The sequence below is a fragment of the Mastigoproctus giganteus genome, chromosome 13 (assembly GCF_048544385.1).
Source record: "Mastigoproctus giganteus isolate SK-2022 chromosome 13, ASM4854438v1, whole genome shotgun sequence".
Classification (NCBI taxonomy): domain Eukaryota; kingdom Metazoa; phylum Arthropoda; class Arachnida; order Uropygi; family Thelyphonidae; genus Mastigoproctus; species Mastigoproctus giganteus.
Genome location: NC_143587.1, coordinates 14,069,804 through 14,093,471, shown reverse-complemented (window position 1 = coordinate 14,093,471; position 23,668 = coordinate 14,069,804). Strand labels below are relative to the sequence as shown.

The 23,668-nt window shown below is 38.1% G+C and overlaps 1 protein-coding gene across 1 annotated transcript in view; it reads right to left on the bottom strand.

Moving 5' to 3' along the window:
• Nop17l (PIH1 domain-containing protein Nop17-like) overlaps positions 1–23,668 on the bottom strand; it is a 158,967-nt gene that overhangs the window by 60,884 nt on the left and 74,415 nt on the right. Inside the window, exon 4 of the mRNA XM_090387880.1 lies at positions 23,521–23,585. Within this exon, the coding sequence (XP_090244006.1) occupies positions 23,521–23,585 (65 nt within the window). The remainder of the gene's footprint in view (positions 1–23,520; positions 23,586–23,668) is intronic.

The following is a 23,668-nucleotide window of genomic DNA, read 5'->3' as shown; positions in this document are numbered from 1 at the left end:
AAGCCATAAAATAATAGGAGCATGTTTATAGGAGCAATAAAAAAACCTTAGAAATTTCAAGGGCAACTGGCTCAGTTTCACCAAATTTTTGCATTAAATTTATGCAAAAATGGATAACAAGAATATATCACTAACGGATTGACACAAACAGAATCCATACTGGCAATCATTGATCAGGAGGAAAGTTTTGAAATAGTTTGAGATGCCAGTTAATGGATTTCTCCATTACAGTGAAAATGGATAGAGGTAACTGCAATGGGATGATAACTGAGAGGGAGGCATTTGTTACCCTTTTTTTTAGGAGTTGAAAAAACACCAATTGAATAAGAAAGTGTAAAAAGACAAAACAGAACAGGGGCAAACTTGGGAGTATAGGTTTCAAGACCAAGTGGAGAAATGCTATCAGGACCTAGAGCTTTCTCAGCATCAAGATTGCTCAGAATTTTCCTAACATCCTTCTGTCAGAAGACCACAAAGTTAAAATGAAAAATTAAATGACAGTAAGTCAGCTTTATCTTTAGCTGGGCACTTCTTCCTCAACTTACCTTATATTTTGCAGAATTAACAAGCTTCCACCTTTCTGAACCATTCCATGTCATCATAAAGAAGCAATGCTGGACACTGGTAATTAACCACTCTCCCAATCTTGATGTCATATGCAAATTTTGCAGTGGAGTGTTTAATCTTTTATAATTAATTGCTGATAATTTGCCTCTGTGTCCTACCCATGGAAACTATGCAGCTGAATTCAAAATTTTGATGGATGATGTTTTAGTTGCCTGAATCTAAGATAATATATATGTCGGAAGAGCACTACTTATATTTTGATAGTAGATATATAGTAGAGCACTATATATTTTGAAATAATTTTTTCAGAATATAAATCTAGGAGGTACTGACAGCTCAGCCAATCATATACTGATTTCAAATTTAAAAATAAAATATCCAATTGAGCTTTGTTATTGAGAATATATTGGGTTTTGAATATCTCCAGAAGATTTATAGATGCAGATCTTTTGCCAACAGTTATAAGTGGAAAAAAGTATATTCTTAATATAACAATGCATCTAAGGTCATCGATTGCCATATTGTATTAAGGCAATAAGTATTGCCTTAATACAACAATGCATCTAAACTTTGTCTGACTGCCTTCTCAAAAATTTTGAGAAAACTACAACTTATAGCAGTTCATCTAAATTAATTAATTTTCCTGAGTTTTTATTTTATTATTTATTTTGGGTATAGATACTAGTTCCATGCTTTTGAAATGGTGTCACTCCTCAAAACTCATACATACAAACCAATATATCCAGTGTATGGGCCACAATTTTTCACAATAAACAATATGAATCCATATGGATTTAATAGAGGGAGTATTTAAATCGGGATCCGGAAAAGTGGCCCCTCGCATTTCGCCTCTAGCACATTTCGCCCCCGACACATTTCCCCCTGTAGATATTGAGTAGGCTACAGAAATGTAAATGATACACCTAATTTTTTAATAATTCTAATTTATTTTGTTTTAATAGAATAAATGCACATTATTATTGTTTAAAACTAAGTTGCATGCAATGCCTCTAAGGTAATCAAATCACATTACGATTTTGAAAATCTTGGACTATTCTTTTGATTCCAGCAGAAATTGCAGCATACTTCTTGTTTCTTTGATTGCCTGAATTACTGGCAATTAGTTGTGTAATTTCGAAATTGTGTAGCCCTTGTTGTTTCTTTAAAGAATCAATGAATCAGTAAATATTTAGGAATAAAGTAGCACAAGTTACCTGAAATCTCCTGTGCCACCCCTCCACGCCGTTGTTGGTACGTCGCTGATCATTCGGTGTTCGTGTGTAAACATTCTACAATTCGATGGCAAAAATGGGTGACTGCCGGCCTCTCCACTGTCTTCCAATATATGTATCTTCAAAGTAGTTTGCAATCACCATAGCTTCAATGGAAAAGTCATCAGCTTCAACTAAATCTTCGAATGTTTGAATAACGTTAGCAGGAGGAATAAATGTCAATGCCGGAATCATTCGGATCCAACAAGCAAATTCATGGTCTTGTTCGAATCAGGCTTTTAAACCGTCATTCTGTACCTTTCGCCAAAAGCTTTGGGAAAGATGAAAAAAAAACAACAACCGGTATTTACAATATGAAGGCTTGATTGGCACTGTGTTCGAAATCTGTAATAAGTCGCTGGGGTTGGAGACCCGGTTGTAGATTTTTAACTTCTTGAAGCAACTTGACGTATGTGGCACGAGTTTTGTTTGGCAGAAGCACGTGGACCACTGGAATAACTGCATTGAATTGAACCACATGAATTGTATAAAGCTGCTGGAAATGCGTGGGTATGTGCTAAAAGTTCCTTCAGAAAACCACTTCTGGCTACACACCAATAACTGAAGATTGTTACTAGTGGAAAAAATAAGCATGCGACCCGGGAGCAGTTCGTCCTGAGAATCATACATCAAAAACTGTTGTACATTGCCATCGATGATAATTTCTTGATAATTTTGTGGAATTACTAGGTCTGGAGATTGCTCAGTAAAGCAGGAGTACCATTGTTGCATCAAACATGACGAATGGTTCGTTTAAGTGAATCCTTTTTAGGAAGTAATGCCGTGACATTGACATGAGCCTCTGCGATTACTGATGCAACAATTTGCTGTGGCCGTTCATTCGTGATTGTTGCATGTTGCCATATTTGACCAATCAATTGCAATGCTTCCAAACTTGCAGCTTGAGCTGCATGGTTATGTTTAGTTACGAATTTCACAACTAGACCTTCCAAACCCTCTGTCCAAACACGCCCTTTGCATGTTTGGACAGAGATGAAACTCTAGATGAAAAACATGGAATCTGGGTTTGTGGAACGTGTTTCACAAACCCAGATTCCATGTTTTTCATCTAGAGTTCTCTTTGAAAACACGTAAATGTGGTTGTCATCATCTGCCAATTTTCTTTTGCCTCTTATTGACGAAACACTTTTTGTCATTGTACACACAGGATTAATCAATCAAGATGCAAAAATAATATGCAGATATTGCACTGCCTGCGACACTCAGCTTGTTCACGCGGTGCACCACCGATAATGAGGCAGCAAAAACAGCAAACACGCGCTGTCCACTGGGCCAGGAAATGTAAGGAGAGCCAGATACAGGAACTTTTATTGTTTGAATTCAGACAAATCAGAACAAGATTCACTTGTTACTGAAAAGACTCCTATAAGATTAGTCACTGTTCCCTTCCCCCATGTCCATTCACTAACCATGTGACTATCGCCCCCATAGTCAAGTATGTATTCTTTCCATTGTGAAAGGATTAACAGTTCCAGTTAATCCTTTCACAATGGAAAGAGAAGCCTGAAGACATACAAAAGGGGAGAAATTAGTTTAAAGGCTACGTGACAATTTGTACACGAATATAATTTTGAAAATTTGTTCGGAAAAGTGAGAGTTATCGGAAGTTCAGTTTGAGTAATCGAGAGAGTTTAACATTGAATCTCCACTAAAGGAACTGGGACTTCAATAAAAATTCGAGTTATCGAGAATTGACTGTATTTACATTTTTGTAACCTACTCATTATCTACTGGGGATGAAATGTTCCAGGGGCGAGATGTAGGAGGCGAGATGCAAGGGGCTACTTTTCCGTAAAGCATTTAATTCAGTCATGGATCATCATAATTGGGTTGAAAGTTGAAAGCTTTTGAGTAGTTGGAAGGATCTGCTGCTCACATAGGGGTAATTTTATATGGTTGTTCATTTATGGTTGAAAACATTCCTTTCCCATTCTCTGAAGGTTTTTTTTACTATTTCCCCTGCATTTGATTGTCCCTCAATCTTTCTGGGCATTTAAGATTCTTGATCACTCAGTCCAAATAAGCTTTCCTCCTTACTCTGATAAAGGTAGCACTTTACCTTGTGAATGCTATTGGGAACTGCATAGTTTTTTTTTGCCACCTTTTAAGCCTTTTGAACAATGGCCTACGTGGATTTCACAATGAACCTTTTCTTTTTTTATACATATGTCTAGAGATGGTCTCTGCAACGCAATCAGAGTCAATTTATTTCCACTCCTAAAAAATCACTTCAGTGGATGCAGAATATTAGCTGTCCCAAATCAAGCAAAGGAAGGTGATTTAAGATGGGCCATGTATGATCTGATGAACTTTGTTGCTAAATATACTGCAGTTCAGTGTATACTTGTATTACAGTTGTTACTGTTGTTATGAGGGTTTCCTCATGCAAGGGCTACTCAGGCCACATTACACCTTTCAAGGTAATTTCAGTAATGGGCAATGGCTGCAAAGGAATCAATCACAGCAGTGATACATTTGAATTCAGAGATATTTGCACTATTGACAATGAGGTAGGAATGCGATAGAGGTTCTTGTAGATTGGAGAGGAAGCTGAATGCAGAGCGTCGAGCATTACTGGAAAAGACATTCAATAAGTATATGCTTTATCGCTTGAACAGTACATGCATTGTGGAGGATCATTTCCTATTAGAAGATATAGATGAGTGAGGTGAGTATGACTTCTCTTCTATTTCTATGGAGGCTGGAGCTTGACAAATTGTGGTTCAGGTTTGAGTTGAAACAGCTTATTGTTTGCTTGCATTTTCCATAGGGGTGTCCATTGCTCCATGCATAACTTCTGTATGTTTAATCTGCAGTCAGTAAAAGGGACTATGCTGTGCATTGAGGTTGTGCTAGAGGGATGTTTTGCAGCATGATCGGCACATTCATTTCCTGGAATTCCAGTAGGGATCTGGGATCCAGCAGAAGATAACTGTTTCCTGATTTTCATGGAGATACATCATTTCATGCCTTACAAGTTTTAATTGTTAGGTGGTTGGTTGTTTTTTAAGGCTAGGAGAGCACTCTGAGTCAGTATATATTATGCTTTTGTCGATTGACAAGCATGAAGATTCAGGTGCTGCCAGAACCTTCATGCCCAGAATCATGATCAGAGGACACATATTAGAGATTTTGAATTGGTACACTATACTGTCAAAGTTCATGCACAGAGGCCTTCACACTGTTAGTTTCACTTAATAAAATTCTTTTCAGGTGATGGCAATGTTTACATGAGTGGACTGAAAAGTAATGCCTCTTAGTTTATAATCTCAGCAGTAGATAACACATCAAGTTCCAACTAGGTTCTCAATGTAGTTTCTAATCAGTACATGCATAGTAGTATTTAATGTGGTTATTTCTATTTCTTTGTTTGCAGGTTCACTGTTTTAAATGAAGGCATATTTGAATTGCAGTTCAAAAACATGGTGACTAATTTTACAGCTGAAACCTTTAAGTACTGTTGATTATCTTAATATTCTTAGCAAAGCTTATTATCTTAGTACTCACCTCTAGGTTAGGGTTCAATTTACATAAAGGAAAGTAAAGAAAGGTTTTCAATTATATTAATAGATTAGTTAATTTAAAAACATGTCTCTAGGAAGAGGGAGTGCACCACCTTTTTCCTGGTTGTCATTTATAAAATTATATGCATGTTGAAAAAACAACACTTAATTTACTGGTAAAAATCTGCCCAAAAAAAGCCAGATCACACAATCATTCCGTACCTTGTAGCTGCTGATAACCATCTGCCCCTTGTTCAACAAATTTTTTATTTTTTATTTCATTCAGAAAATTTTGAAATCTCTGTAGAAACTTACTCCGACTCAGCCACCCTCACATCTGTGTGTAATATCAGATCGGGTTCATTTTCATCGAGTTGCATTTTGAAAAGTCTCCTTTGAAGAGATTGTACTCTGATGGAATTCACGATTTTGAAAGCTATGTCCATAACACTTTTAGGATTTAATCTTTTGCTGGCTAACACTTGTTGGTGGATGATACAGTGGTAACTCAAAAAATCATCATCCTTTTGGCACAATGCGATGAATCCATTACGCCATTGCTTTAGCTCCATCTGCTGTTATTGATACAAGCTTAAATAGTGATAATTTAATTTTTTCAATAAAATTTTTTATTGCATTAAATATATCACGACCTCTAGTCTTTCTTTTAACGAAACCACACCCAAGAGTTCTTCTCTAGTGACAGAATCATCAAAAACCATACAAATAAAAAAAAAAGCAATCAAGCTGTATCACTGATGTCTGTATATTCATCCAGTTGTAAAGAAAAGAACACAAAATTAGCAACACAAGCACGCAATTGTTTGCTCACATTTTTACTCATTTTGTCGATATGTCGCATCACAGTATTTCGAGATAATTGCATATGTTGAAGACACTTAATTTCATTTTTGTTCTTAAAATTTTTAAAAAGAGAATTTGTGATTTCTAAAAATGCATCTTTGATGAATTGACCATCAGGAAATGGTTTGCATTTTTTTGCAAGAAGATGACTCACTTTAAATGATGCTACAGTTACTGCTTTAGATTGTAAATTAGGTGCCATGAGGAAATTTTGTTGTGCGAATAATCTGGATTTAAGTTACTTTATTTTTTCTAAGGTCACTATTAGGCAGAAAATCCGATTGGTATTTATCATGGGGTGCATTGAAGTGCCTTTCTAAATTTCCTTTTTTGGGTCTAGCCACGGAAGCACTGCATATCAAACAACATTTTTCTTTTATCATTACAACAAAGTATTCTAGTTCCCACCCTTAGTGAAAATGATACATTATACTCTGTATAAGGCAATGGTCAGGCCACACCTTGAGTACTGCGTACAGGTCTGGAGGCTTCATTTTAGGAAGGATGTAGATTTACTTGAGCGTGTACAGAGAAGGGCAACAAGATTGGTGAGGGGAATGAAGGGATCCTCTTGTCAAGAGAGGCTTAAGTTCTGCAAATTGCAGTGGCTGGAGACTAGGCACCTGCGCGGTGATCTGATTGAGGTGTATAAGGCCTTGATGGGGTTCAGCACGTTGAATTCTGATGGGATCCTTCCACTTGTTCAGATTACGAACCTACGGGGGCATAAATTCAAATTAAGAAAGGACAGATGTAGAATAGATGTGCGGAAATTTTCCTTTAGCCAGCGGGTGGTTAATTGCTGGAACAAACTTCCATCTGTCGTTGTGGAAGTTGATAGGTTGAATAATTCTGCTGACGAGGCTACTAGAGACAGTCGTGTTCAAAGCCGCTAAGTGGATTTTTCTTATTTATTGATTTGAAATTATTGTTTTTCTAAAACTTTTGATTTAAATTTAGTAGTATAACATTATTTTGTGATTTTCTGATTAATTTGGTGTATTTATTCTTTACTCGGCCTTGTAATTGCATAAAAGTATCGGTAAAGGTTTCCACGTGTTTCAACTCCGGTACCGTTCGTAATTTTCCCGCCTTTGTGATACGATAGTTATATACCGTACTAGATAGCGTTTGTTGAACTTCATTAGCAGTTAAATTGTACGTTTAAATAAATACATATAACGACTTAGATTACAAACGTAATATAATTAATTATATTTAACATAATTAATAATATAACATAATTAATTAATAAATTAATAGAATCATGACTCAGACCAGAGCGGCAAAGCAAAAGGCTCAAGCTAATGGAAGTGCTGTGGCTCAGAGCAGAACTGAGGGGGGCAGTTGTCCTCTGACTCACAGCCTTATAAAATGCACTGTTTGCTTGATGTTTGCAAAGCAATCGGGTACGGGACATGATACTGCCAAGGGGGATGTCTTTGTTTGTGCGCGATGCAAAGAGTGTATCGATATCAAGCAACAACTCGGCATTCTTGTGGGCCTATATGAGAGCTTGAAGGACAGGGTGGATGCCCTCGAAGAAACTAAATTGAGGGGCCCCATCAAGCTCTCAGCTGCCCACATCAACGCCAGAGCTTGCACTTGGGCATCGCGTGACACAGAGACAACCCTCAAGGCAGAATGAGCTGGTCCCGAAGGAACTAGTAGTTGTTGGTGACTCTATTGTCAGGGAAACGGGGAACATGCTTTCTAAAAAAGATAGGTGGAACAGGACCAGGGTATGTCTGCCAGGGGCAAAGGTTGATGACGTTGTAGAGCGAATATCATCTTTTAAGGGCACAAAAGGTGATATAGTTGTACACGTTGGCACTAATAATATTAAGAGTAGGAGACCGGCAGAATTACTTAACAAGTACAGGTCACTGTTGAACAAAAGCCGAGAATTAGGGTTGAATTTGAAAGTGTCTGCAATTCTGCCCAGACACGATAGGAGGGAGTATATGATGAGAGCCTTGTCGATCAATTCGGCCCTGGAAAGATTGTGCAAGGCTCAAGGGGTAGAATTTTTTTCAGCCTGGACTGTGCTTGTTAACAGGAGAGATTGCTTCTACAGGGATGGGATACACTTAAATAGAAAGGGTGCAAGAATATTTGCTGATGCTATCGAGGCAGTGTTAGATGGGTCGGAAAACTGCTAGCTTGGGGGGAGACAAAGACAAATAGATTGATCTCTTTCACCTCTGCCAGTAGCCACTGGCAGAGGTGAAAGAGATTCTTGCACTGCTTCTATTAGAATGAGCAGAAGCCTGGAAAACAAGATGCATGGTATTTCAGAGACTGCTGGGAGCCATTGCGGTACAAGTAAACACATGGGTTGTGTTAGGGTAGCTAAGAATAGAAACAGGTGCAGGTATACTTGCGTGTAAACCAATGCTAGGAGTTTAGTAAATAAATTTGATGAATTTGAGGTATTGCTCAAAACATCAAAGGCAGATATTGTTGGGATATCAGAGACGTGGTGTCACACAGATATAAGGGATGCAGAACTGCAATTTGGGGAGTACAACGTCTACAGAAAGGATAGAAAGGGGGGAGGGGTTATGCTATTAGTTAAGAAACACATAAAAACCAAGGAAGTGAAGCCAGTCGACATCGCCGGACAGTGCAGTGTTGAGTCAGTTTGGTGTGACATAAGCATTGGGAGATCAAAATTGAGTAGGAGTGTGCTATAGGCCTAATGACTCTGATGAGTATAATAAGGAACTGTACAGGGAAATAGAGTGGGCCAGTAAATCAGAGAGTCTTATAATGGGAGATTTTAATTTCCCAGATATTGACTGGAATTTGGGGGCTGGTTACTCACACACTAGCAGGGCTTTTGTGGATTTATTGGATGATTGTTTTCTACATCAGCATGTTCGGGAGGCAACTAGAGGGAGTAATACTCTTGATTTGATTATCAGCAGTGATTCTTCATGCATTAAGAATCTGCAGATAAACGAACCACTAGGTGGCAGTGATCACAGCGTGCTGAAGTGGGATTTACTCAAAGAGGTAACTACCATTAGGGGTAAAGGGAAGGGTTATTGCTTCCGTAAAGGCGACTACGATGGACTGAGACAGTATTTAAATTCTATACAGTGGGACCAACTGATGATGTTACCAACAGCAAACTCAAAATGGGAAGCATTCAAAGAACTTATCTTGGAAGCTACTAGGCTTTACATACCAACTAAGACATATTGTTCAAGGTTTAGGCCAAAATGGATGTCAGATGAACTAATGAGGCATATGGCAGAGAAGAAAAATGCATGGGATACTTACAAATTAACACATGACACAGAAGCCTATGATAGATACAAGTTGATATGCAACCAAGTAACAAACCAAGTTACAAACGAGAAATCCTTGGCAAGGGATGCAAAGAAAAACAGCAAAGAGTTCTTTACTTATGTTAACTCTAGAAGGAAGGGGATGAATCAGATTGGTCCACTTGATATTGATGGGTCAACTGTTGATGATCCTGCTCAGGTAGCTAACAAACTAAATATTTTGCATCGACATTCACACATGAGGAGTTATTCAGCAAGGGGAATGCCAGAGGTGTATTCAACTCTAGCAGTAAGCTACAGAATCTTGAAATAACTGGGAGTAAAGTGGAGGAGAAACTGTTGAAGATAAACACAAGAAAGGCACCCAGGGTGGATGGGATCTATCCAGTTATATTAAAGGAGGCAGCAAAGGAAGTAAGCAAACCCTTAGCCATAATTATGAGAGCTTCCTTGGACTCAGGGGAGGTACCCATAGACTGGAAATGTGCAAATGTGACCCCAATTCACAAAGGAGGATCAAAGGCTGACACAAGTAATTATAGACCTGTGAGTTTAACTTCTGTTCCAGGAAAATTAATGGAGGCACTGGTTAAAGAAGCACTGCAGGATCATTTAGACAAGACTTCAGTTATAGCTCAGACACAGCATGGTTTTGTTAAGGGGAAGTCTTGCCTGACCAACTTGATTGGATATTATGATGCAGTCACAAAAGAACTGGATGCAGGGAATAACTTTGATATTATATACTTGGATCTTAGAAAGGCTTTTGATACTGTTGCACATGGAAGACTGCTACACAAATTGGAGCAGTGTGACATTGGAGGCAAATTGCTGCTATGGATAAAGGGGTGGTTGAGGGGGAGAAGACAGAGTGTTAATCAATGGACACTGCTCATCGTGGACTAATGTTATTAGTGGAGTCCCTCAGGGCTCAGTGTTGGGTCCATTATTGTTTTCTGTATTTATAAATGATATTAAGCTTGATATACCATCATCAATGTCCAAGTTTGCAGATGATACAAAGGTTGGCAGGGTTGTCAAGGACACTACTGACACTATGCTGCTGCAACAGGATCTGGAAAGGTTGAGCAGATGGGCTGAGAGGTGGCAAATGAAGTTTAACATTGACAAATGTAAAGTACTACACATGGGAAACAGCAACCCCAGAGCAACATATCAACTCTGTGGTACTACACTGACAGTGGTAGAGAATGAAAGGGACTTGGGGGTGGTTGTGCAGGCAGATATGAAGTTCTCTGAGAAGTGCAGACGGGCTGCAAGAGTAGCTCATGGAGTATTGTCAATGATATACAGGAATTTTTCCAGCAGGGATAAGGAGGTGATTATTCCATTGTATAAGGCAATGGTCAGGCCACACCTAGAGTACTGTATACAGGTCTGGAGGCCTCATTTCAAGAAGGATGTAGAGCTGCTGGAACGAGTACAGAGAAGGACAACAAGATTAGTGAATGGAACAAAGGGGTGCTCTTACGAAGAAAGGCTTAAGTTTTGCAAATTACAGTGTCTGGAGACTAGGCACCAGCGAGGTGATCTGATAGAGGTGTATAAAGCCTTGAATGGTTTAAGCATGCTCAATGCTGATGGGATTCTTCCTCTAGCTCAGAAAAATCACCTGAGAGGGCATAAATTCAAATTGAGGAAAGACAGATGTAGGATAGACGTGAGGAAATTTGCCTTTAGCCAGCGGGTGGTTGGTTGGTGGAACAGACTTCCATCCCTTGTGGTGGAGGTTGATAGCCTAAATAAGTTTAAGGCTCAGCTGGACAGGTATTTGGAACGAACAGAGGGGTGAAGTGGAAGTGGGGTTTTTTTTTTTTTTTTGGCTGATGCTGCATAAGCTTGCTTTCTTGCATCAAATGCCTCTACTAATGCTAATGCTAATAAATTTAAGGAGGAACTGGACAGACATTTGGAGCGAATGGTGTGATTTTTTTTTTTTTTTTGGCTGATGCTGCATAAGCTCATACATTTGCTTTCTTGCATCACATGCCACTACTACTACTCTTTTTCATAGCATTCATTTCAAATCAAATGGTATTAAATTAACGTATAAGTACTGTTCAATTATTAATATTAAGCAAGCTAAATAAGAATTTGACATTATGCTCTCCATAACGTAATTGCGTGAATTTTCACTATACAAGCCTAGCAGCTGTATGGCGACAAGAGTAGTCACGTGATTCAATGGATTTGTAATAAGCGTATGCAGTGGGCGCATAATAATAATATTTAGATTTTGACTAATCTATTTTTTATATATATTTAAAATTCATCATGATCGACTGAAATTAAAGCCATGATCGACTTGTTGGCCAACCCTGCTATATGTCATTCGAACACTTTTCAGTGGTTCATAAAAATTAAAGAGGGCTGCTTTCCATCACAGCTGACAGATGGGCCTTGCTCTGGCTGCCCCTACAACTACAATAACCAATCTATAATGGTCCTTTTTTCAGAGGATGGAAGTAAAGTACAGTATGAAAAATATTCTTATCAACATTAAACTGATAGGAAATATAGCTGAAAAATTTTTCAGCTAAATTTCCTGTCAGGTCAGTGCAAAAGTAGTGTAAGTAACACAGTGAAAATATCAACAATCTTGACTGGCCTCCAAATTCGCCTGACCTCAATCCACCTGCACTACTCCTTCAAGAGAGGGATTCCTGGAATTGGTATTCGGCATCCAATTGTGTGGGCAGATGCTGCCTTTAACATAACAGATCAGAAGAGGATTAATGATGAGATAGACCATATGGCAGACCCAATGAACTACCTCTCAAAAGGGACATCATTTGTACTCCTTTATCCCCTCCATTCACACCATGAGCCAGTGTAGGCCTTGGCTCAGGTTTCGACTGGCAGTCTGCTCTGTCCTGACTGGACTAGTCTGAGGTTGCAGCTACTCCATTTGGAGCTGGTAACCTCAGACCTTTACTCTTGCGGAGAGCCGGAAACAGGCCTCCACATTGTGCTAGAATGTCCAAATTAAGATGGCTTCCGAGCGAGGGATGTTCTCAAGATCAACTTTGGTGGAGTTGACTCAAACTTACAAGGTATTTCACAGGTTTGTCAAATTTACAGTCACTGCTTTTGGATGATGTCCAATCACTGGATAGAGTGACCTACCTCCTCGTGGTAGGGACAGTAACTAGGGGCAGGGGCGGAAATGCCATCCCTGCTGCAAGGCCAAATGGTCATTCCTGTTTTTGTTAACTGAAAGATTGACTTGTATTAGTCACTAATTTTGTTATTGTCTAATATTACTAAACACTGAACATGATTCAGTCAAGTCATAGCCTGTGAACCAAGCTGCATATGGGCAGAAGCCCAGGAGGGATAAAGGTTCTTTCAAATGACAATGACAAATGACCTCAATCCAATTGAACACCTGTAGAATGTTTTGGAACAGGGTGTGAGCTGTTTGGTCACACAATTGCCACTTATTCTGACACTGTGGAAAGCCTTGCAAGCAGAATGGCTGCAGATCCCTACAGATGTCATCAGCCATCTAGTGGAGTTAATGCCTAGGCAAGTAGCAGCTGTTATCCGTGTGAACAGTGGCCGAACATGGTATTAGGTAGGTGGTCACTGAGTGCCTGCACGTGCAAGCACACACAAATGAAAAGTTTAAATTATCTTAAATTTGGCGATACGTGGAATTATGCCTTCTACTCTCAAGAAACTGAAATCAAGAATTTTTCTTGGTGATATTAATCTCTTAACTAATTAAAATTTAACAAATAAAAATTGTTAAACAATTTCAGATATCTTATTACGAGATTCTTATAAGTTTGGTTTTTTTTTTTTCACTTTATTTATTTCTCCTCATCTAGTATCCTTATTGTCTTTGACAAGTAGTTTATTTTTGACGCAGATACCACATACAATTACAATATTATTTACAGTACTCTTTATTTTCAATTAAGTATAATATTTATAACAACACAAATAAATTTTTATCTAAGACATTTTTATTTGTTTCGCTAAAAGAAAATGTTGCAGGCAGTTTTTGTTTGACAATTAATGGAAATGTGGGTTTGAATTCATAGTGTTCAAACTTTGCATTCAAATCCACCTGCATTATCAAAATATAATTTTTAAAGGATTTTTTTTTTTTTTTTTTTTTTTGTAATATAGCGAAAATTTTCTAATGCTACTCTTGCAATAAACTATCAGTATATTTTATATGAAAATAATCAGATATTTTAAAAGCTACATAAATATGAAAGCTACTAATTTTAGCAACTTTGAAAAATTAAACATTTTATTGCAATTTGCTCAAAAATTTTGCATTTAAAGATCAGCAATTTAAAAAAAAATGCATCAGGGTGAAATAATCTTGACTTGCACTGTTACTTTTGCAAAACACAAAAAAAAAAAAAAAAAAACTGACACAAATAACAAAACAGAGACAGTCATGATCACCAATCAGACCACTGATTATTGTTTATTATATTTTTTAAAGCAGTACATTACAAGAAAAGAAAAGAAAACTAAACAAAACCAAACAAAAGCAGAATACAAAAAACATAGTACACAATATAAAAAACATGTATACACATTTAGCTGAACAAAAGAAACATTAATATAAAATAACATAACATAAGCAAGAGGAGCTGAAAGTTTATTCCAAGATAATCCAAAACAGAAGTGTAAAGAAAAAGTTTTCTTCAAAATAGAATCTTAGATAATAAACTTTATTTTAAAGTAATTCTGGTAACAATTTCTTTGTTTGAACAAATAAATATTCAAAAAAATTACCTAACTTATAGCTAATACATCGAATTTATCTATCTATTTACATATACACTGAGTGGATATAATTAAAGTGATGCACTTCTGCTGTCAAGCCCAGAGATGAAATTTGTAATAAACATGATTGTGCAAACTTTTTTAACCACAGACCGTTTTGCAGCTCTACTGATAGGCTCCCAAATTTCATAATAATAAAAAGAATGATTGGCAAACAAAGATATTTTTAAACCACATTCAAAATTTGCCTTCCACAATTCATCATATGAAGGTTAAAAAATACAATTAAAAATCTATCTGTACATTGTCTTCCCAATACATAATCATTTATATCCTAGCTTCCATGAATGCTAAAGTAAAAAAAAAAAAAAGAGTGTCTACTGCTTAATCTCTCAAAATTAGCACCGTAGACTTCCTCCACCCCTGCAGCCCAAGAGGGGCTGTGAACCACAGTTTGTGTGCCATTGAACTAGACCATTCATTAAAAGAAAGGCACACAATATAAATCAATCCAAAAAAAAAAAAAAAAAAAATGGGTAAGCTTGGCACTATATGGAGTCAACATGCTGCTTTTTTTTTTTTTTTTTTTGGTAGTTGTTGGCGCATAGGCTTCTGTGGCCATAATGCACCTCCCAAGATTTTTGCAGTACTTTGATCCAAGCCCGAGGCGGGAACTGAACCCGCGCCTTTGGGTTGCCAGACAGGCAACCCACCTGGCTAGCCCAGTCGGCAAGTCAACATGCAGAGTAAATCTCATAATACAGGTGATATACGTGTCTTAGATGCAATAAAAGCATATGCAACTAGAGTAGCAAAAGAAAGTCAACACTATACTATAAATGAAAGATTTTGCAGAAACAAAAGACACAAAATATAAATATTCCAGAAAGTGGCACAAGGGTGCAGTCTCTATAATATTTATTTTTCCCAAAAAGTGCAAGCTGTATACCATCAATATACAGTCTGCACTTTAATCTGTATAGTCAGTATGCAGAATAAATTTCATGACATGACTAGCAAGCTACATATCCTAGATGTGATAAAAGCAGATGCTATTACCATTTTACCATGGTAACAAGCAAAAAGTCAACATGGTGCAGCAAATGAAAGATCATGCTTTGATAGTCAAGTTCTTTTGCCAATTTGGCTATTCTTCAGGAATACCATGTTTCAAACATTTAAAAAGAGGACCCCCCTCCTTTTCCTAAAATGGAATGCACAAAATGATAAGGAAATCTGAAGAAACAAGTGCTTTGTCTGTAACTCCCATCAAGTGATGTCACCCAACTGAGAAAGTAAACTGAAGATGAAACTGCTAGTCCTAGATGAAACTGCTAGTCCTAGAATCAAGTCAAAAAGTACTTAATTCCCTCCTGCAATAGGGGGACTTGGATCTTCCTTAAAAGGTGCTACACCAATAAACATCACAATTCCCAACAACATGCCAACTTTGCTCTATTTTTTTTGGTTCAGATGGGAGGAGCAGATGACATATGGCCTTGAACAACTTAGGGACCACTGAAACTCGTTTACACCTAAGTGGCAATGTGAACCATAATTTGTCAAGTGTGGAGAACACAGCCTTCATGTGTCACTGACAAAATTCCTTTCCAGTGCTCATGTTTACATCACTGTTACTATCTGGTGTGGGTATCATAAAACTTCATAATTGGATCAGCCTCCAATAATGAAGTTCCACTAAAATTAACAGCATTACAGGCAAATGCTATTGTATTTTTCTCTGATGCTCTATGATCCTGTCCTTTAAGAGAGAAGATGGTTGGCCACAACTTTTTATACAGGATGGAAGTTCACCCCCCACAAATTGTGTCAGCTGGTAAAATTGTACTGGCTCACCTTTGCTGATAACTACATCACTTCCCAATATTTTGCCAATGCTTAACCATTTCCCTCTAGACTTTCATCCTTGTGACTTCTGGTTATAGGGCAATATTCTATCCTTGGCTGACACGAAGGAAATTATCATAATGCACATAGCCAATATTCCCCATGACAGTCTTCGGGCATCAATGATCATGCAGTACTGCATTTCCAGCACATTTATAATACGGATTTTCAATACAATACAATGCAATGCAAATTTCCAGCATATTAGCAATGGAGAATTCCTGAGCCTTTCATAATAAATGACAGCTAAGGCTGCCTCATGGAAATCCATAACACTGATGGAAATGATATTCAGATCCAACATGCAAGTCAAGTGGATCAAATTTTGGCAGAGTGCAGCTGTTTTGCACAATAAATCCTCCGCCTGCATCTTCATGCCAGCGTGTTATCTATCCCCATATGTAAGGTTTAAAAACACTTTGCCTAGTAAGCTGTACATGCCGATCCAAGTTCCAACATAGCAGGGTTTGAAGTGTGAGAGTCACACAAACAAATGACTCTCTGTGTCACTAAGCAGTAAGAAGTGGTATATGACTCCCATTAACTGCCTACTACTTTGCTTATGGAGGCTTGATATAGTGAAAAACAATGCTTGGTCTCTGGAGCATGCAAAACTCCATCATCTCTTCTGTCATGCAGTACGTCATGTCTTTTGACATTAGGGCAAACTTCATGAAGAGATTCTTTTCAACATTCTTTTGACTTTGAGGGTAAAGCTTTAAAATAGTTTCTCACGACTGACAACCACACCAAACATAGTGGCAATGCCAAAAAAGGTATTCAAACATACATGCTAATGTATAATTCACTACCTCTACTATACCAGCTAGGACTTCCCAGATATTGATTGGAACTTGTGGGTTACTCACACACACTAGTCAGACTTTTGTGGATTTATTGGATGATTGTTTTCTGAAGCAGCATGTTCGAGAGGCAACCAGAGTGGGTAATACTCTTGATCTGGTTACCAGTAGTGATTATTTGTGTATTAAGAATTTGCAGATAAAGGAACCACTAGGTGGCAGTGATCACAGTATACTGATGTGGGATTTACTTAAAGATATAATTATCATCAGGGGTAAAGGAAAGGGTTTTTGCTTCCGTAAAGGTGAGAACAGTGGTCTCAGACAGTTTTTAAATTCTGTACAGTGGGATCAACTGACCATGTTACCAACAGCAAATTCAAAATGTAACGCATTCAAAGAATTTATCTTGCAAGCTACTAGGCTTTACATACCAACTAAGAAATATTGTTCAAGGTTTATACCTAAATGGATGGCAGATGAACTAATGAGACATACGGCAGAGAAGAAAAATGCATGGGATACATATAAATTAATGGGTGACATGGAAGCCTATGATAGATATAAGCTGGTCTGTAACCAACTCGCAAAGGAGATTAAGCAGGCAAAGACAGATGAGAAATCCTTGGCAAAGGGTGCAAAGAAAAACAGAAAAGATTTCTTTACCTATGTAAACTCTAAACGGAGAGAGATGAATCAGATTTGTCCACTGAATATTGATGGTTCATCTGTTGATGATTCTGCTCAGGTGGCTAACAAACTAAGCGGGTATTTTTATTTACATTCAAGCATGAGGAGTGATTCGGGAAGGGGAATGCGAGAGGTGAAGTAAACTCTGGCAGTGAGCTAGATGATTTTGTAATAATAGAGAGAAAAGTGGAGAAGAAATTGTTGAGAATAAATATAAAAAAGGCACCTGGGGTGGATGGGATCTATCCAGTTATATTAAAGTAGGCAGCAAAGGAAGTAAGCAAACCCTTAGCCATAATTATGAGAGCTTCTTTGGCCTCGGGGGAGGTACCCATAGACTGGAGATGTGCAAATGTGACTCCAATTCACAAAGGAGGATCAAAAGGCTGACACAAGTAGTTATAGACCTGTGAGTTTAACTTCTCTTCCAGGAAAATTAATGGAAGCACTGGTTAAAGAAGCACTGCAGGATCATCTAGACAAGACTTCAGTAATAGCTCGGACACAGCATGGTTTTGTTAAAGGAAAGTTTGTTAGTTATTTGGTTTTTAGGAGCATTAGCAACTAAGGCCATATTGCTCCGGGATATGCGGTGGTCATTCTCTGACCTTTCCGCATCCTCCATATTTGGTGGTGACGGGCTCAAACCCTGGTCTAATCAAGAAGCGTGTGCTACGCAATGCTGCTCCTTCCCACCTGGCTATGGAGGCACTTAAAGGAAAATCTTGCCTGACCAATTTGATTGGATACTATGATGCAGTCACAAAAGAACTGGATGCAGAGAATAACTTTGATATTATATATTTGGATCTTTGAAAGGCTTCTGATACTGTTGCACATGGAAGACTGCTGCACAAATTGGAGCAGTGTGGCATTGGAGGCAAATTGCTGCTATGGATAAAGGGATGGTTGAGAGAGAGAGAAGACAGAGTGGTAATCAATGGACACTGCTCATCGTGGACTAATGTTATTAGTGGAGTAACTCAGGGGTTCAGTGTTGGGTCCATTGTTGTTTTCTGTATTTATAAATGATATTGATGATGGTATATCAAGCTTAATGTCCAAGTCTGCAGACGATACAAAGGTTGGCAGAGTTGTTAACGACACTACTGACAGTATGCTGCTGCTGCAATAGGATCTGGAAAGGTTGAGCAGATGGGATGAGAGGTGGAAAATGAAGTTTAACATTGACAAATGCAAAGTACTACATATGGGAAACAGTAACCCCAGAGTAACGTATCAACTCTGTGGTATTACACTGACAGTGGCAGAATGAAAATTACCTTCGGATAATTGTGTACGCAGATATGTTTTCTGAGCAGTGTAGAGGGGACTACAAGAGTAGCTCATGGTGTCTTGTCAATGATATACAGCAATTTTTCTAGTAGGGATAAGGAGGTGATTATCCCTTGTATAAGGCAATGGTCAGGCCACACCTTGAGTATTGTATACAGGTCTGGAGGCCTCATTTCAAGAAGGATGTAGAGCTGCTAGAACAGGTACAGAGAAGGGCAACAATATAAGTGAATGGAACAAAAGGTTGCTCTTATGAAGAAATGCTTAAGTTTTGCAAATTACAGTGTCTGAAGATTAGGCACCGCCGAGGTGATCTGATAGAGGTGTACAAAGCCTTGAATGGTTTGAGCACGCTCAATACTGATGGGATTCTTCCTCTTACTCAGAATAATCACCTGAGAGGGCATAAATTCAAATTGAGGAAAGACAGATGTCGGATAGATGTGCAGAAATTTGCCTATAGCCAGCAGGTAGTTGGTTGGTTGAACAGACTTCCATCCCTTATTGTGGAAGTTGATAGCCTAAATAAATTTAGGGCTCAGCTGGACAGGTATTTCGAACGAACGGAGGGGTGAAATGGAAGTGGGGTTTTTTTTTTTTTTTTTGGCTGAGGCTGCGTAAGCTTGCTTTCTTGCATCATATGCCTCTTCTAATGCTAAAGGTGCATGTATACTTATGTGTACAACAATGCTAGGAGTTTGGTAAATAAATTTGATGTATTTCAGGTGTTGGTTGAAAACATCAAAGGCATGTATTATTGGGATATCAGAGACGTGGTATCACACAGATAAAAGGAATGCAGAACTGGAATTTGGGGAGTACAATGTGTACAGGCAGGATAGACATGATAGGAAGAGAGGAGGGGTTATGCTATTAGTTAAGAAACACATAAAATGGAAGTACAGCCAGTCGACATGTCTGGACAGTGCAGTGTCAAGTCAGTTTGGTGTGACACAAGTACTGGGAAAGCAAAATTGAGAGTATGAGTGTGTTATAGGCCTAATGATTCTGATGAGTGTAATAAAAAACTGTACAGAGAAATACAGTGGGCCAGTAAATCAGAGTGTCTTATAATGGGGGATTTTAATTTCCCAGAGATTGACTGGAATTTGTGGGTTGGTCACTCACACACAAGCAAGGCTTTTGTGGATTTATTGGATGATTTTTTTCTACAGTAGCATGTTCGGGAGCAACTAGAGGGAGTAATACTCTTGATCTGATTATCAGTAGTGATTCTTGATGCATTAAGAACCTGCAGATAAAGGAACCACTAGGTGGCAGTGATCACAGTGTGTTAGACAAGACTTCAGTTATAGCTCAGTCTGAGACAATTTGATTGAATGCTATGATGCAGTCACAAAAGAACTGGATGCAAAGAATAATTTTGATATCATATACAGTCAGTCCTCGTACAACACGTGTTTACATTACACGAATTCGATCATACACGATTTATAAATAGGGGAACGATATCTTATATAACATGAACCGAATTTGCTTATGCACGATTCGCCTTTGTGTTTACAAGAAATGGCAGTCGAATGCGGAATCACCCCAACTGAACGCAACACGACAGGAATGAAGAGAAGATTCCGAAAATGTATTTATGTGTTTTATATCAATAAAGGGGAAACACATTTCACCATAATAACGTAAAAACCAACACAATTCCAGCTATCGGTATAATCGCAAATGCAATTAGATCGAGTTTACTATCAGTTTATAACAGATTCCACTACCAGAAACACAACTGGAAATTGTTTTTATTTTTTATGGTAGTAACCACTAGAAATGTGCTTTAGTAAAATGTTAGGTGTTAATAGTGTATCTCTGCCTTTATGGTGTTGTTTATTCAGTTGCTACACGCGCGCAGCTTTTTTTATGTGTTTCAAATGCCTCCTCGTTTTGTAAATGTGCTTTATTCCCTAAAAATGAGTTAAGGTGTGAAAAGAAAGCGTCCTGGTGAAGACACTGCAGATTCAGAGAGGAAAAAAAAGGAGCAATATCGATAAACAGAGGCAGACTGGATCAAAAATTCTTACCCCGGAAAATTTATAGTGGCCTCATACTACGGTTTATGGCCAAAATCACACCGGCCTCTGGCCCACCGGCGTTTCTCCGGTAAGGCTTATGGCTAGTCCGCCACTGTCGATAGCGAAAAAATATGAAACTGTGAAACGCTTTGAGCGAAATGAAAGACCATGATATTGCACGTGCTACAGACCTAAATGAGGCAACGCTGAGAATTACAAAGAAGGCAGAGAAAATAAAAACAACTTTCATAGCAGTAACAACTTAAAGTGTAATTAAAATCCGTTAGATTAAGACACAAAGAATTGGAAGAGATGTAACGGCTGTCAACTGTTTGGATAGAAAATCAAACAAAAAACAAGTTTGCTTACGATAAAAAAGCATTAGCAATATTTTATTAAGTAATAGTCGTAATAAAATACTTACATAATTTATTATGATTATTTATTGTGTTTGGTAATGTTTTGGTTACAAATGTGTGTTCAATCTTGGGTGGTCGGCACCTAACCCTATTTTGCCCATAGGGCCTGTTGTTTATATTGCACGATTTTGCATTGCACGAGGGTTTCTAGGAACACAACTATCGTGCTATACGACAATTGACTGTATTTGGATCTTAGAAAGGCTTTTGATACTGTTGCACATTGTTCACATCTGGTGATGATGGGCTTGGCACACACAGGGTCCCGAGTTGGATATTATCATTCTTCTCTTTCTTGGTGATTCCCTGCTACTCTTTTCTCTCTCTCTCTCTCTCTCTCTCTCTCTCTCTCTCTCTCTCTCTCTCTCTCTCTCTCTCAGGGTATTCCAGAAATTTTTTTTTGCCGTTGCAGCATAAGCCTCAGGCTTTCTTGCACCATATGGCCAATAATAATAGTAATAATAAAGACTGCTGCACAAATTGGAGCAGTGTGGCATTGGAGGCAAATTGCTGCTATGGATATCTCCCACTTAAGAAGGTTAAGCAGGAGAAGACAGAGTTGTAATCAATGGACACTGCTCTTTGTGGACTAAAGTTATTAGTGGAGTTCCCCCAGACTTCAGTGTTGGGTCCATTGTTGTTTTCGATATTTATTAATGATACTGATGAAGGTATATCAGGCTTAATGTCTAAGTTTGCAGATGATACAGCAGCATACTGTCACTAATGACAGTATGCTGTTGCTTTTGGTTTTTTTTTTTTTTTTTTTTTTGTTAGGAGCATTAGCAACTAAGGCCATATTGCTTTGGGGATATGCAGTGGTCATTCCCTAACCTTTCCGCATCCTACGTATTTGGTGGGCACGGACCCGAACCCCGGTTTAGTCAAGAAGCGTGTGCTACACACTGCTGCTCCTACCCACCTGGCTATGGAGGCACCTTATGCTGCTGCAACAGGATCTAGAAAAGTTTAGCAGATGAGCTGAGAGGTGGCAACTGAAGTTTAACATTGACAAATTAGAAAAGAATAGCGAAAGCTTAAAAATTTACATTGACAAATATAAAGTACTGCATATGGGAAGCAGTAACCCCAGAGTAATGTATCAACTCTGTGGTACTACACTGACATTGGTAGAGAATGAAAAGGACCTTGGGGGTAATTGTGCAGGCAGATATGAAATTTTCTGAGCAGTGCAGACATTTTGCAGGAGTAGCTCATGGTGTCAATGATATACAGAAATTTTTCTAATAAGGATAAGGAGGTGATTATCCCCTTGTATAAGGCAATGATCAAGACACACCTTGAGTACTGTATACAAGTCTGGAGGCCTCATTTTAAGAAGGATGTAGAACTGCTGGAATGTGTACAGAGAAGGGAGCAACAAAATTAGTGAATGGAACAAAGGATTGCTCTTACGAAGAAAGGTAAGTTTTGCCTTTACAGTTTTGCAAATTACAGTGTTTGGAGACTAGGCACCTGCGAAGTGATTTGATTGAGGTGTATAAAGCCTTGAATGGTTTGAGCATGTTCAATGCTGATGGGATTCTTTCTCTTGCTCAGAATAATCACCTGAGAGGGCATAAATTCAAAATTAGGAAAGACAGTTGTAGGATAGATGTGCGGAAGTTTGCTTTTAACCAGCAGGTGGTTGATTGCTGGAACAAACTTCCATCTGTCATTGTAGAAGATGATAGCTTAAATAGATTCAAGGCAGAATTAGACATACATCTGGAGCGAGTGGGTGGGTGAAATGAGAAGGGTGTGTTTTTTTTTTTTTTTTTGGCTGATGCTATAAGCTTGCTTTCTTGCATCATGTGCCTTTACTAATGCTAATGATAAAATGCTGACATACAAATATTTGTCAGTTCTTTCATTAACTACTTTTAGGATAGAATAATTTTTCTGGCACTAAGTGTGAATAATAACTTCAGCCTGTATTAATATAATACTCAAACCATTTTTATTTCTGAAAGATTTATTTTTAAATCAAGACTATTTGAGACATAGTGCAGATCACTTACAAAACCTTTTTTTTTTTTTTTTCTTAACTCAAAATTAACTGTGTTCTTATTTTACCTGGTCTTCAGCACTTGGAGAAATTAAAGCACTTGCATCATCACTCTCTATAATATTCTCCAACCCTTAAAAAATAAAATAACAAAACTGTTAAATAAACAAATAGCATTAACAGCAGAGATACACAAAATACAATGAAAGTAAAATT